Source organism: Physeter macrocephalus, chromosome 18 (genome assembly GCF_002837175.3).
Source record: "Physeter macrocephalus isolate SW-GA chromosome 18, ASM283717v5, whole genome shotgun sequence".
Classification (NCBI taxonomy): Eukaryota; Metazoa; Chordata; class Mammalia; order Artiodactyla; family Physeteridae; genus Physeter; species Physeter macrocephalus.
Genome location: NC_041231.1, coordinates 44,590,712 through 44,604,524, shown reverse-complemented (window position 1 = coordinate 44,604,524; position 13,813 = coordinate 44,590,712). Strand labels below are relative to the sequence as shown.

Genomic DNA, 13,813 nt, shown 5'->3' with positions numbered 1-13,813 from the left:
TGCTGAACAGGGATGGTAGTGGGGCAGTGATTGCCTCCCTCCCCAGCCTGCACCCCACACACCCACTGTGTCCGCAGCAAACCTGTGAGGAGGAGCTTTGTAACCTGCTCACCAACGTGCTGTTCTCGGTGACTTGGCGGGGAGTGGATGGCAGTGACGAGGCTGCCTGGCGGGAGCGCGGCCAGGTCTTCTCCGTGCTCACCCAGCTGGGGGCCTCAGCCACGCTTGTGCGCCCACCAGACTGCATCAAGCGCAGGTGAGGGGGTGACTCAGGAGGGGGAAGGGCCTCGGGGAAACCTGGGGCCAAGAAGGCGGTCAGGTAGACACCTGAGTCCCTCGCCCCCCTCCAGCCTCCTGGAGATGATGCTGGAGTCAGCCCTGACCGACATCAAAGAGGCACCCCTTGGGGTCCTAGCCAGCCTCACCCAGCAGGCGCTCTGGCTGCTGCGCCTGCTGCAGGACTTCCTGTGTGCCGAGGGCCACGGTAACCAGGAGCTATGGAGTGAGAAGGTATGACAGCTCAGAGGGGCACATGCTCAGTGTTCTCATGCACCTGAGGGCATCTGGTCTGGGAGGTGGATGAGTACACGTATGCCCTCATGGGTGCATCAGCTCCGGTATCTGTGAGCGTAGGTTTATCTGTATGTACAAACCCTCCCTGGCCTCCAGCCCAAACCTTACCTTGCTCTTGCCCCATGGGCTTTTGGCCTCCTCCGGTGATGGCTGCCTGGAATATATGGTGTGTGGCAGCTCTTTGAAGGTGTGTGCAGCCTGCTTGATCGCCTGGGGGCCTGGCTGCACCTGGCCAATGGCACATCAGATCTCCGAGAGATGGCACAGATCGGCCTGCGCCTCGTGCTTGGCTACATTCTGCTGGAGGACCCACAGGTGAGCACAGGGTGGGTGTGAGGAGAGGGTGTGTGGTGGATATAGGGAACTCTGGGAGTAGCTGGTGACACCTCCACCCCTTCGGTCCACAGCTGCACGCCCAGGCCTATGTGAAGCTGCACGCACTGCTGCAGACTGCAGTGCCCGTGCGCCGGGAGGAGGCTTGCTATGTGCTCTCCAAGCTGGAGGCGGTGCTGGCGCGGGCGCTGAACACCCCACCCTCAGAGACCCCCACCGGGGACGGGGAGCGCCCAGCTGCAGCCGCTGCTGCAGAGCGCTGCTCATGGCTGGTACCGCTGGTGCGCACACTGCTGAACCGTGCCTACGGGCCACTGGGGCTGCAGTGGGGGCTGCCTTCCCTGCCTCCCACCAACGGCAGCCCCACCTTCTTCGAGGACTTCCAGGCCTTTTGTGCCACCCCCGAATGGCGTCACTTCATCGACAAGCAGGTGCCTGGAGCTGGGGGCACGGGCAGAGAAGTGGGAGCTGGGGACCCACATCGAGCACCGGTCTCCTCTCCCTGTCCCATCCTCCAGGTGCAGCCCACCATGTCGCAGTTCGAAATGGACACCTACGCTAAGAGTCACGACCTCATGTCAGGCTTCTGGAATGCCTGCTACGACATGCTCATGAGCAGTGGGCAGCGGCGCCAGCGGGAGCGGGCACGCGGTCGTCGGGCCTTCCAGGTGTGCGACCCGAGGCGGGGGGCGGGGAGCTGCTCCACACGTGGGCCCAGAGGACGGCTGATGGGACAGAGTGGAGAAACAGGGACAGCACGTGAAGCAGCCAGCGGGACTCACCCGTTCCTCCCCCCTCCCCTCCCCCCTTCCTCAGGAGCTGGTGCTGGAACCTGCGCAGCGGCGGGCGCGCTTGGAGGGGCTGCGGTACACAGCGGCCCTGAAGCAGCAGGCAGCGCAGCACTCGACCGCCCTGCTGCACTGGGGGGCGCTGTGGCGTCAGCTCTCTAGCCCCTGTGGGGCCTGGGCCCTGAGGTGGGCGGGGCTCGGGGTGGAATCCGGGTGGGGTGGGGCTTGGGAGGGAGGAGCCGGGAGGGTGCCTTTGGGGGTAAAGCCTGGGAGGAATCCAGAGGTCTACAGCCTTCTGCCCGCCTGCCCGTGACCATCACTGGGGACATATCTGTAGGGACCCGCCCACCCCCCGGTGGAAGCTCTCCAGTGCGGAGACATACTCGCGCATGCGTCTGAAGCTGGTGCCCAACCATCACTTCAACCCTCACCTGGAAGCCAGTGCCCTACGCGACAACCTGGGTGAGAGGGTGTGCTGAGCTGGGTCCACCCAACCTTGTACGCCCTGTCTTGTCTGTCTCTGGCTGAGCACCCTTGGGCCCATTGCAGGTGAGGCCCCCGTGACACCCACAGAGGAGGCCTCCCTGCCTCTAGCAGTGACCAAAGAGGCCAAAGTCAGCAGCCTACCCGAGGAGCTGCAGGAAGATCAGCTGGGTGAGGATGAGCTGGCTGCGCTGGAGACCGCGTGAGTGGGGCTGGGAAAGAGCTGATTGATGGGGGCAACGGGTCTGTTCCAGTGTGTGCTGGCCGGCGGTGGGATTGACTCCGGAGTCTGTTTCCCCTCCTGCTGAAAGGGATGGTCCAAAATCAGGTGGGGGTATTGGGCACAGCTATAACAGGATGGATAGTTGCTCTTTCATGGCTCGGCACCCCAGAGCAGGACTGAGAAACACAAACCAGACTAGGATGGGGGCCCATGGGAGCAGGCAGGGGCTGAGTGAGGGAAGCTGGGGACGGGGCTTGGTGTCCTGGCAAGACATTCAGAGGCCCCGGTTTCGGGGCGGAGACTGTGGTCAGTGTGGACCCTGGGTAGCTCCACCTCCTCTGGGAGTCATGAGCTGTGTACCTCATGACTTGGTGGCACTCCGAGAGTGTGGTCCTTGGACTTGTCAGAAAGGGGATCCCAGAGTCTGGTGCCTAAAGTGGGTGCTGGCCCCCAGGTTGGAGGCCGCAGAACTGGATGAGCAGCACGAGAAGCTGGTGCTGTCAGCTGAGTGCCAGCTGGTCACAGTGGTGGCTGTGGTCCCAGGGCTGCTGGAGGTCACCACACAGCACGTGTATTTCTACGACGGCAGCGCTGAGCGTGTGGAAACCGAGGAGGGTGTGTTCTGATGGAACGGGACGGAGGGACGGCAGGGATGGCTGGGGTCCGGTGGGGCCGGGGCGAGTGACTCCTGCACTCGCTGTCCGTCCCCACAGGCATCGGCCATGACTTCCGGCGCCCACTGGCCCAGCTCCGCGAGGTCCACCTGCGGCGTTTCAACCTGCGCCGTTCGGCGCTTGAGCTCTTCTTCATTGATCAGGCCAACTACTTCCTCAACTTCCCCTGCAAGATGGGTGGGGCCACGGCCTCATCTCCGTGCCAGGCCCCCAGGCCCCAACCCTGCCCCATCCCGCCCCACACCCAGGTACGGAACCAGGTGTACTCGTGGCTCCTGCGCCTGCGACCCCCTACCCAAGGCTACCTGAGCAGCCGCTCCCCTCAGGAGATGCTGCGTGCCTCAGGCCTTACCCAGGTGAGAGCCCTGGAGTGTGAGGATCGGGTGAGGTCAGGGCCCTGCGGTTGGGAAGAGGGCTGGCAGCCCAGCTGGCTCATCTCTTGCCTCTGCCCCCCAGAAATGGGTACAGCGTGAGATCTCCAACTTCGAGTACCTGATGCAACTCAACACCATTGCGGGGCGGACCTACAATGACTTGTCTCAGTACCCTGTGGTGAGGGCCTGCTCCCCACCTCCCCCACTCCTCTGGTCTGCCAGTCCTGGTTCACCCAAGTGTGGGTACTGATGGTGGGCCGAGCCCTGAGCTTGGTCCTGGGCGGCTGCTGTCTGAGGCCTGGCCTCTGTTCTCCCCGAAGGGAATCCTGTCCCAGACAGTCCCTCCTGCTCCCCTGCAGCCACTCCATGTGGTGCGTCCCCACCTGTGGGCTCCACCCGTCTTCTTGAGGGTGAGGGTGAGGGTGAGGGCAGGGCAAGCAGGCCATCAGGACCCTCATGCAGCTCCTGCCCGGGTGGGCGGCCAGTTCCCCTGGGTCCTACAGGACTATGTGTCCCCAACGTTGGACCTCAGCAACCCAGTCGTCTTCCGGGACCTGTCCAAGCCCATTGGTGTGGTGAATCCCAAGCATGCCCAGCTTGTGAGAGAGAAGTGAGTGCCTGAGCGAGGCTGGGCTCGGGGGTTGGGATGGACAAGAGGAGGGCTTCTGCTGACTCCCCCCAACTATGGCTCTAGGTATGAGAGCTTCGAGGACCCAGCGGGCACCATTGACAAATTCCACTATGGCACCCACTATTCCAACGCAGCAGGTGTGATGCACTACCTCATCCGCGTGGAACCCTTCACCTCCTTGCACGTCCAGCTGCAGAGTGGCCGGTGCGGAGGGGCAGGCAGATGGTGCAGGGCAGGGCAGGGTGGATGAAGGGAAGAAGTGGGTCTTCCAGGCATCCTGGACCCTCTGGCTCCCTGCTTTCCTGTGGCCACACCTTCTCCCCCGCTGTCTCCCTTCTCTCCACCTCACTTTGGCCCGTGCCCCTCCCCAGCTTTGACTGCTCTGACCGGCAGTTCCACTCCGTGGCAGCAGCCTGGCAGGCCCGCCTGGAGAGCCCAGCCGACGTGAAGGAGCTCATCCCAGAGTTCTTCTACTTCCCTGATTTCCTGGAGAACCAGAACGGTAGGAGCTGGCGTGGGGGCGGGAGGTGTGGGGATGGAGAGCTCGGGTTGGGGGCGGTGGCCAGGGAGCAGGTGAAGATGGCGCAGAGAGACAGCTGACCCAGTCTTCTGTGCCAGGCTTTGACCTGGGCTGCCTGCAGCTGACCAACGAGAAGGTAGGCGACGTGGTGCTGCCCCCATGGGCCAGCTCTCCTGAGGACTTCATCCAGCAGCACCGCCGGGCTCTGGTGAGATGAGCACACGCAGACAGGCGGGCAGCCAGGGTTGGTGGCGGGGGTCAGCCGTTGCTGGACTGACTGCCTCCTCCCCGCCCCCAGGAGTCAGAATATGTGTCCGCCCACCTGCACGAGTGGATCGACCTCATCTTTGGTTACAAGCAGCGGGGGCCAGCTGCAGAGGAGGCCCTCAACGTCTTCTATTATTGCACCTATGAGGGTGAGCAGTGTCCTGGACTCAAGTGGGAGCCGGGGCACAGACGAGGGGTGAATGCGGTGGGCACAGAGGGAGTCCTGACTGCCCTGCCCTTCCTGTCTGATGCTCAGGGGCCGTGGACCTGGACCAGGTGGCAGATGAGCGGGAACGGAAGGCTCTGGAGGGCATTATCAGCAACTTCGGGCAGACTCCCTGTCAGCTGCTGAAGGTAAGGCCAGCTTGGAAGACAGTGGTCAGGGATGCCCTGGCCACAGTGCTGATCAGCCACTTGCCCACAGGAGCCACATCCGGCTCGGCTTTCAGCTGAGGAAGCAGCCCAACGCCTTGCACGTCTGGACACTAACTCACCTAGTGTCTTCCAGCACCTGGACCAGCTCAAGGCCTTCTTCGCAGAGGTGAGAGGAGGCAGGGTCTCGACTTCCTACTTGGTGAAATTCGTTTAATCCCACTGTCCTTACCAATCTCTTGGGGCAGATGGAAAACCTAAATCAAGGTCACTGATGCTAAGACATCTTAGAAAAGGACGTAAACGTCAGAGGAGATGGGAGTGAGGAAGAGTCAGGACAAGGTGTTGACTCACCTGACCATCCTGAGGGAGACCAGAAGGAGGGAGTCCGGCCTTAGATCCTCTCCCTCACCTTCCTGTCTGCATCCCAGAATGCCCCCAAGTCTGACGTGTTTAGGCTCTTCTCTCCTCCTGCTAGCAGGCTCAGAGCCGTGGAGTAATGGGTTGGGATGACCACAGTTGAAACCAAGCTTGACACCCTGAAAGGATCTTCCTTATCCATCTGGTTTCTCACTCACTTTCTGAGATGCCCTGAAGGCACACTGGTCTCTGATGCCTGTATCTCTGAGGGACCTCTGTCTGTATGATGCCTAGCCTGTGACCCCTGGGGGCTGAGGGCCAGGGACTGAGTGGTGTTCCAGGGAGCAGGTAGTGTAGCCTTGCTCTGCCCCCTGCAGGTCATCAGTGATGGCGTGCCCCTAGTGCTGGCCCTGGTTCCCCACCGGCAGCCCCACTCCTTCATCACCCAGGGCTCTGCAGACCTGTTGGTAAGTGCACTGGGCCGGGCCCCATCTCAGCTCCATCCCCTTTCTGACTCTGCCCCAAACCCACCTCTGTCCCCTCCTGCCCGCAGGTGACCGTGAGTGCCAATGGGCTGCTGGGCACCCACAGCTGGTTGCCCTATGACCGTAACATAAGCAATTACTTCAGCTTCAGCAAAGACCCCACCGTGGGCAACCCCAAGTAAGACAGAGGGCTGTGGGCAGGGGTGGGCTCTAAATACCCTGCACCCCAAGTCATCTCCCCACCCAAACAGAATGAGGGCCAGCTGCAGGCTCTGGCCAAGATTTCTGAGGGCCTGGGTTCTCCTGTGTGGCCTGGCCTTACCTGTGGTCCTCCTCACTGGGTCAGGATGCAGCGACTGCTGAGTGGGCCTTGGGTGCCAGGCGGTGGCGTGAGTGGGCAGGCCCTGGCAGCAGCCCCAGACGGAAAGCTGGTGTTCAGTGGTGGCCATTGGGATGGCAGCCTGCGGGTGACTGCACTACCCCGGGGCAAGCTGTTGAAGCAGCTCAGCTGCCACCTCGGTATGTGCAGTCTTGGAGCTCGGGGTGTGCAGGTGGGAGTAGGGTTCCAAGGCTGGCCAGGGAGGGGGTAACCACTCTGTTTTGCTGGTACCCTCCCCTCCCCTCTCCATTCAGATGTAGTAACCTGCCTTGCACTGGACACCTGTGGCATCTACCTCATCTCAGGCTCCCGGGACACCACGTGCATGGTGTGGCGGCTCCTGCAGCAGGTATGCTGGGTGGCAGCGCTCCGGGTCCCCCATAGTCCAGATCTGCAGTCCATCTGCCCCTCAGTGGGCCTCTCCAGTCCTGCCCTGCTCTCTTCTCCTTCCCTCTGCTACCATGAGCAAGTCTGGGGCTCCACAGCCCTCCAGCTCTCCGGCTTTGGATAAGACCTTCACTTTTCTGAGCTTTAGCCTTCTCACTCAGGGGCCAAGGTAGTGGGAGGCCCCAGTCCTGAGCCAGCTCTGGTGTTCCCCACAGGGTGGTCTCTCGGTGGGGCTGGCATCAAAGCCTGTGCAGGTCCTATACGGGCATGAGGCTGCAGTGAGCTGTGTGGCCATCAGCACTGAACTTGACATGGCGGTGTCTGGATCCGAGGTGTGTGTATGCCTGTGTCCAGGGGAGGCTGTTTGCTGGGCACTGCCCCTGGAGCTCACACACCCCTGCCTAGCAACCCTAAGCTGCCTTCCTGCAGGATGGAACTGTGATCATCCACACTGTACGCCGTGGCCAGTTTGTGGCCGCACTAAGGCCCCCAGGAGCCACGTTGCCTGGACCTGTGTCCCACCTGGCGCTGGGGTCTGAGGGCCAGATCCTGTTGCAGAGCTCAGCGCGGGAGCATCTGGGGGCCCAGGTACAGGAAAGGGGTGCCCAGCCAAGATAGGGGTGGCTGGGATTCTGTCCTTGCTGACACCTCCTACTTCCTGCAGGTCACCTACTCCTTGCACCTGTACTCGGTGAATGGGAGGTTGCGGGCTTCACTGCCCTTGGTAGAGCAGCCCACAGCCCTCGCGGTGACGGAGGACTTTGTTCTGCTGGGCACAGCCCAGTGTGCCCTGCACATCCTCCATTTAAACAAGTGAGCCCCACTGTTTATGGGTTTGTGATCCTTCAGGGTGGTGGTCATTGGCAGAGGACACTAGGAGGTGCCCCCATGGACCCACATCCCCTTTACATGTCTGTGGACACATTCTTCAAGGCCTCTCACCTGTCCTCCCATCCCCCAATGGGGAGATCTTGCCCTGGGCCTCCCTTAGCCACACACTTGTGGGAGGTCCCATTCTGTGTCAGGATTTTAATCGAGTCATCCTTCAAATGAGGACTGGGAGGTAGATGGGAGAATGGAGAGACATTTATCTGCTGGATCAAAGCTTCCTTGTAGTTGCGAGTTTGTATATATATATCCCCTCCCTCCCTCCAGACTGCTGCCGGCCGCGCCTCCCCTGCCCATGAAGGTGCCCATCCGCAGCGTGGCTGTGACCAAGGAGCGCAGCCACGTGCTCGTGGGTCTGGAAGACGGCAAGCTTATCGTGGTGGGCGCAGGGCAGCCCTCTGAGGTGAGTATGAGGGCAGGGAGGGCCTCGAACGGGGTGGGGAAGCGACGGTCCTGGCTGACCCCAGCCTGCTCCTACCAGGTGCGCAGCAGCCAGTTTGCGCGGAAGCTGTGGCGGTCCTCCCGGCGCATCTCCCAGGTGTCCTCTGGGGAGACAGAGTACAACCCTGGAGAGGCACGCTGACAGCCTGCCCTGCCCCGCCCCGCCGCACAGCTCCGCCCCCAGCGGGCTTCGCCGCGGGAGGGCCCCCGCCCAGGAGTCCAAGGAGAGGGCGACGTCCCGCCCACACTCTGGCAGGGGGTGGGCGGGGCCCCACCTCTGCCCAGCTCAGGGATTGGTGGGCGATGTCACTCCAGGAAGTCCCGCCCCTCGCCGGCAGAGGGGCCGCCCCGGAGTCCCAGCGCTGGCCTTAGCAGCCGCACAGCACTTTTTGCACAGCCTGGGGTGGGGAGTCCAGGTTCCCAAGCCCCCGTCCCGGCAGAGCACGGGGGCCGGGCCGTGGCCTTAATCCTAAGGGCGGCCCCCCGCTCTCGTATCTCAGCAATAAACCTGGACTAGTTTTGTAGCTGTTCCGCCTCCAAGCATGTGTACACGCGCGGCGTCTCAACCCGCCCTGGCCACAGTCCCGGGCTAGCGTCCCCCTGGTCCATGAGCACCTGCGGCGACCCGTCCCCTCCCCAACCACACCGCCCCTGTCCCTAGGGGCCCCGGCCGCAGTTTCTCTGGCAGCTGCACGCAGCCCCCCTTCTGGCTCACCTCCACGCGCGTGTGCGCGTTCCGGGGCCGGGCGGGGCAAGACCGTGGGCGGCTCCGCCCACTCGGTGTCCAGCCCTCCTCCTGTCCGCGCCGCAGCTTTAGTCTCAGGCGGGTAAGAACCTGGTATCCCCAGGGACTCCGCTCCGTCTTCCCGGCCGGCCCAAGGCCCGGAGGCCCCGTCCAGCCCGGCTGAGCAGATCCTGGGACCCGCGGAGGGTCGGGCCCCACAGGTCAGAAGTGGGTTGGGGACAGAGCTTCGGGTCTTTCTGGACGGAGGGAGCCGAGACTGCCTCTCTGCCCCCCACTTCTAGACCCGAAATCCTGTGCGGTTGTGGTGCCGGCTTCTGGGTTGGATTGCCTGTGGGAAGTCGGGGTAGTGTGGGCGTGTGTGCATATTCTGTGGGCCTCGAGATGGGTGTGTGTGGGAGTTGGTAGAGGCTCCGGTCCCACAGCTCGGGGTGGGTCGGGCACAAGGCTTGGCTGTCTCTGCGAGCGTTAGTCACAAGCTCACCCGCCAACCCGGATCCAGAAAGGGCCCCTTATGTGGTAAGTGACACAAATGTACATACACATCTTTCAGGTGGCAAGGGTCACCACAGCCTCAGTGCCAGACCCACTTGCTGACTGTGTGCTTTGCCATACACATGGGCCTCTGGTCTTGTGGAGGGAAGTGAGTTTGGAGTGCCTGGGTTGGACCAGGTCGGATGTGGATGTGGGGGGAATTGGAGGACCTTCCCCCAGGTCTCATCTCTATCCCTTTTCCAGGCAAAATCCCTTCCTCTGCCCAGACCAGGGTCTCTTCCCCAGGCCTCAGGAGGTAGGTCCCAGCAGGATCAGCTTTGTAAGTACAGATGGGTCCTGGATTGAGTGTTCTTCAGGTTTCTGGCCTCCAGGCCCTCTCCAAATTCCCAGATGAGAAAGGACCAGGGGGGCCTCTGGGCCTACATGCCGTCTGCCCTTGCTGAACCCACGAAGGAACCCTCCTGTCCAGCCCCTGAGCAGGAGGTGAGGGCTGGACACTGACCCTAGAGGCAGGAGTGGGAACTTAGACACTCCAGGGACTATGCTCTTGCTGAGAACTCTGGAAAGCCTCCTACCAGCCAGTAAGTCTCTACCTGGCTCTGGCTTAGATAGGGATGGGAGTCTCCCTGTGCCATACCTGGACTCAGACCAGGGGTTTGCCATGGTCTTTGAGACAGGGTGGTTTCCAGTGTGCCCTTTTCCATCCAGAGCTGCAATATGGTCTCCTGCAGCTTTGGCCAGCTGGAGCCAGCAATATCACTTCCATTCCATTTGACACTGGAGGAAACTGGTCCAGAATGGTGACTGGGGAGACTGGGGGGGAGATTGGGGGGGAGGTACCCAGCCCTGGAATGAATCAGGATGAAGTGAGCCAGGAAAGGGGGACAGACTACCCCAAGGGACTCCAGACTTCAGTCTTGAGGAATTTCCCCCATGTCCCTATACACAGCCCCTTCTGGACTCAGAGAAGTCTCCCAGCTCCTTTTTCTGAGTGCTGCCCATGACATTCCAAGCCCTTCTCTAAGAGATGCAGGCACTGGGGGCACTGCTAGCTGGCAGGACCATGCTTCACAACTCCAGCCACAGGGAAGGCGTGGTCCATGTGGGTAAGTACTTCTTCATCCAGATTTTGGACACTGAGAGGGTAGGATGAGAGGTATCCATGGGCCCCTGGCCTTGCAGGCCACACACAAGTCCAGTCACAGGCTCTGGAGTCCCTGTTCCTTGTGCCCTTCCTGCACTGGATTGTGGGGATAACTGGCCTGCAGGCAGAAGTTAGCAGCAGCATTTACTTGCCTTCCGGGTCAGTTTTATTTTGCAAAAATCTACAAGGTCTTCTGTGCACAGAGGCTCCCACAGGGACCACAATGAATCAGTGTGCTCTCACAGTCCAGAGTTGGTGGGGGAAACGGGACACACTTTAGTGCCATAGTAGGCAGAGGAGATGCACCAGGAGCCAGAAAAGGGAGCCTGGGAGAGATCAGGAGAGACTTCCCAGAGTAGGAGATTTCCTGCCAGTTTGTCAGATGGCAAAGGTAGACCCGCAAGAGCAGACGTCTGGAAGCCCGGAGAAGGTACATCCAGGAAGGGCTAGGTATCCAAGCGTGGCGAGCCAAGGGGAGTCTGTGGGAGATGAGGGTGGGGAACGAACCAGTCAGCTTTTGACGCCACGGTATGAACTTCTGACTCTACACAGTAGGGACTATGATTTCCAGTCTTTCTAGCAGCAAAGTCTATGTCTGCTGCCTCCTTGCCCCTGACCTTGTCTGTCCTTTCCTCCACAGGTAAGTCCCGGAGGGAGCAGGACAGGGACAGGGAAGGGGTGTGGGTAGGGGCAGGGGGAGCCCTGGCCCCCGGTACCTCCTCCCCATTCCCCCCTGAGCCTCCAGGGGCCTCGGGCAGCAATATCCCTGTCTACTGTGCCCTCCTGGCCTCCGTGGTCCTCGGTCTGCTTGCCTACGTGGCCTTCAAGTGGTTAGGTGTGGTCTGGGCATTGCCCTCTGGTAACCTCCCTCCCCGTCTGGGCTCCCAACCAGCTCCCTCTCTGTCTCCGTGAAGGCTGGAGCACAGGCTGGCAGGTTCCCCCTGCTCCCCACAGCTGGTGCTCACGTAAACAAAGACAGCAGCTGGCCAAAGCTCGGACTGCAGAGCTGAGGGCCTTCAACAGGGACCAGATGCATGGGGAGAGCAGTGTCTTCCGGGACTCTCCTAGCAGCCTGGAGCCCTGTGTCCCCAGCCAGGGTGAGCCCCTTTCCCCAAACTGTAGTCCTTCAGACCTACCTAGCTCTGCCCCACCACAAAGCCTGCCTAACCCTCACGTGTCCCTCATGTCTCCCATCCCAGGGCCACATCCTGAACTTGGCTGCTGGCTTTACCTCCATCTCCCTCGGCAGCAGCAGGAGGAAGTGGAACAGCTCCTGGAGGCGTCGGGTGAACCTGACAAAGGCTGGCGGGGCCTAGCGGGCCACCTGGGCTACCAGGCTGAGGCAGTGGAGACCATGGCTCAGAGCCAGGTGCCAGCCTACACCCTGCTGAGGTACTGGGCAGTCCCAAGAAGGCAGTGGTGCCACCCGCAGGGTGCTAGCAGATGCGCTGGCTGTCCTGGGCCGTGAAGATGTGGTCCAGGCCCTGGGCCCACTGGTTGAGGACTGCTCCATGGTGTGATGCTCCACAGCCTGGCCTCTCAGGGAAACTGCTGTGGTGCTCCCACCACCCCCAGCTCATACACCTTCCCTTTCACGGGCTTCCTGGCATTGGTGACCTCGGCCTGCTGTTCTGGGGGGACACGGAAGATCCAGGCACCACTCACCTCCCCTCGCCCTACGTTCCTCCAGGACAGGGACCAGGATATTGGGGGGAGGGGTTGATCGTGAGGAGCAGTCCTGCCCTCCTGATCCCCACTCCACCTCTCCTTACTTAGCCTCAACTGTTTTTTCTTTTTGTATCCCATACTAAAGGCAACTTTGGACTACTGTCCTGGCTCTGTCTGGTTCCGTGGGCCTGTGAGACAGTTGGGTAGCTATGTGGCAGAGGCCCAGAAAAAGGATGGAATCCCTAGAAGGTGGGAGGAGCCCCTGAGTTGGCAGGCAGTGTGTGCCCGCAGAAGATGTGTCCGCTCTGGGGACAGAGTGTATGTAGTTCACATCCTGCATCTGCCATTCACTGGCTGAACTGTGTTAGGAAGCATTTTACCTTTTTGAACTTCAGCTTCCTTAGCTGGAGAACAATAAACAGACTGGCACATTCAGAAGCCTCCCACCGAGACTCTCAGGCCTTGGGTTTGAGGCCATTTTCCTGACTTGTGCTGTGACTAGCCTCAAGGGCTGGAAGCCTGCCCCACCCCTAGGCAAAAAGCAAGAGGCAGTTCAGAAGCAAAGTGAACTGCCTCTGAACTGGTCCTGGGAAGCTAGTTACCAAGGGCCTCAGGTCATCTCTAGGTGAGGAAAAAGAAGAAAGTGTTCTTTCAAGACCCATACTCCAGACTCGGAAGAGGGAGGCCCAAACATGCTTCCACACAAGCCACGGACAGGCAGGTCATCCCACCTACCTGAGGGGCTGTTGAGGACAGGGCATCTGCAGCCAGACCACCTGCACCTCTCGCATATGCCCACCCTCAATGGAGGAGCAGGCAGGTCAGTTACTGTGCCTTTGGAGGGGGTTGCTACAGCAGACAGGCCCTGCCTAGGAAGAAACAATGGCTGCCATCCTGGTAGCCATCAGGATCAGGGCACTTAAGAAGCACAGTCACCTAAACTCAGGAGACCTGGGTCCAGTCATGATCCAGGGGCCCGGGCCAGAGCCTGTCCCCTAGCTGAGATGTGACCTGCATTGGCTGTTCTGTGAGTACCAAACTCATCAGACTGCTGCTATTCCTATGCCTCAAGAGTTTACCAGGGCTGCTTAACCCTGTAAATCTTATACTTAAAATCAGGGCAGGTTTGGAGCCACCATGATCCAGAGATGAAAGCAGGAAAAGCTTGGTGTTTGGTCAGCTATAAACAGGCCAAAGCACTGGAGACATCACACCTACTTTGGCAGGGAGTTGGCCAGAGGGCTATCAAGGATTAGATCAGCAATGAGGGTGAAATCCTGCATTGAGAGGAATGAACAGGTCCTGGATCAGCCAGTAACTCTCTTCACCACTGAGGGGATCTGAGCCTAAAGGTTTCAAGGGGTGTGTGTTTCAAGATCTTCCCCTCGCAAACTCCAGAGGAGGTAAAATAACTGAGAATTCCTCTGCAAAGAGGTCCTTTCTGAAACTTGACAGCTCTCTGGTCACCACCCTTTAGTGAAAGGCTACCTAGATTTCCTTGGAAAATCTGAAACCCAGACCCTCAGGGAAAACCATGAGTGAGTTTGACTTGGTTGCCAGCAGCAGTGCATGTGGCTGCACCTCTG

The 13,813-nt window shown here is 60.5% G+C and overlaps 2 protein-coding genes across 4 annotated transcripts in view; both read left to right on the top strand.

Annotated features, from left to right (window-relative positions):
- Positions 1-9,719, top strand: part of NBEAL2 (neurobeachin like 2) — a 31,514-nt gene extending 21,795 nt beyond the window's left edge. For 2 of the 3 annotated variants that reach the window (XM_055079609.1, XM_028479178.2), the window contains 27 exons: positions 78-256; positions 351-510; positions 751-888; positions 981-1,337; positions 1,425-1,574; positions 1,723-1,880; positions 2,032-2,156; positions 2,244-2,379; positions 2,855-3,015; positions 3,114-3,430; positions 3,531-3,626; positions 3,934-4,058; positions 4,143-4,283; positions 4,451-4,581; positions 4,698-4,807; positions 4,898-5,015; positions 5,123-5,220; positions 5,291-5,407; positions 5,976-6,065; positions 6,152-6,261; positions 6,430-6,602; positions 6,717-6,811; positions 7,065-7,181; positions 7,279-7,437; positions 7,514-7,662; positions 8,005-8,140; positions 8,219-8,462. In XM_055079609.1, the coding sequence (XP_054935584.1) occupies positions 78-256; positions 351-510; positions 751-888; positions 981-1,337; positions 1,425-1,574; positions 1,723-1,880; positions 2,032-2,156; positions 2,244-2,379; positions 2,855-3,015; positions 3,114-3,430; positions 3,531-3,626; positions 3,934-4,058; positions 4,143-4,283; positions 4,451-4,581; positions 4,698-4,807; positions 4,898-5,015; positions 5,123-5,220; positions 5,291-5,407; positions 5,976-6,065; positions 6,152-6,261; positions 6,430-6,602; positions 6,717-6,811; positions 7,065-7,181; positions 7,279-7,437; positions 7,514-7,662; positions 8,005-8,140; positions 8,219-8,320 (3,948 nt within the window). In that variant the 3' untranslated portion in view covers positions 8,321-8,462. Of the gene's footprint in view, positions 1-77; positions 257-350; positions 511-750; positions 889-980; positions 1,338-1,424; positions 1,575-1,722; positions 1,881-2,031; positions 2,157-2,243; positions 2,380-2,854; positions 3,016-3,113; positions 3,431-3,530; positions 3,627-3,933; positions 4,059-4,142; positions 4,284-4,450; positions 4,582-4,697; positions 4,808-4,897; positions 5,016-5,122; positions 5,221-5,290; positions 5,408-5,975; positions 6,066-6,151; positions 6,262-6,429; positions 6,603-6,716; positions 6,812-7,064; positions 7,182-7,278; positions 7,438-7,513; positions 7,663-8,004; positions 8,141-8,218; positions 9,124-9,658 lie in introns of those variants that run through there. The other variant, XR_008615690.1, reaches the window with a different exon arrangement.
- Positions 9,720-10,523: 804 nt separating this feature from the next.
- Positions 10,524-12,385, top strand: LOC102977611 (death domain-containing membrane protein NRADD-like). Its single transcript, XM_024123963.3, is given in 4 exon segments — positions 10,524-11,389; positions 11,514-11,656; positions 11,759-11,964; positions 11,966-12,385. Coding segments are annotated over 4 exon segments (702 nt in total). The 5' UTR covers positions 10,524-11,150; the 3' UTR covers positions 12,080-12,385.
- The last annotated feature ends 1,428 nt before the right edge of the window (positions 12,386-13,813 follow it).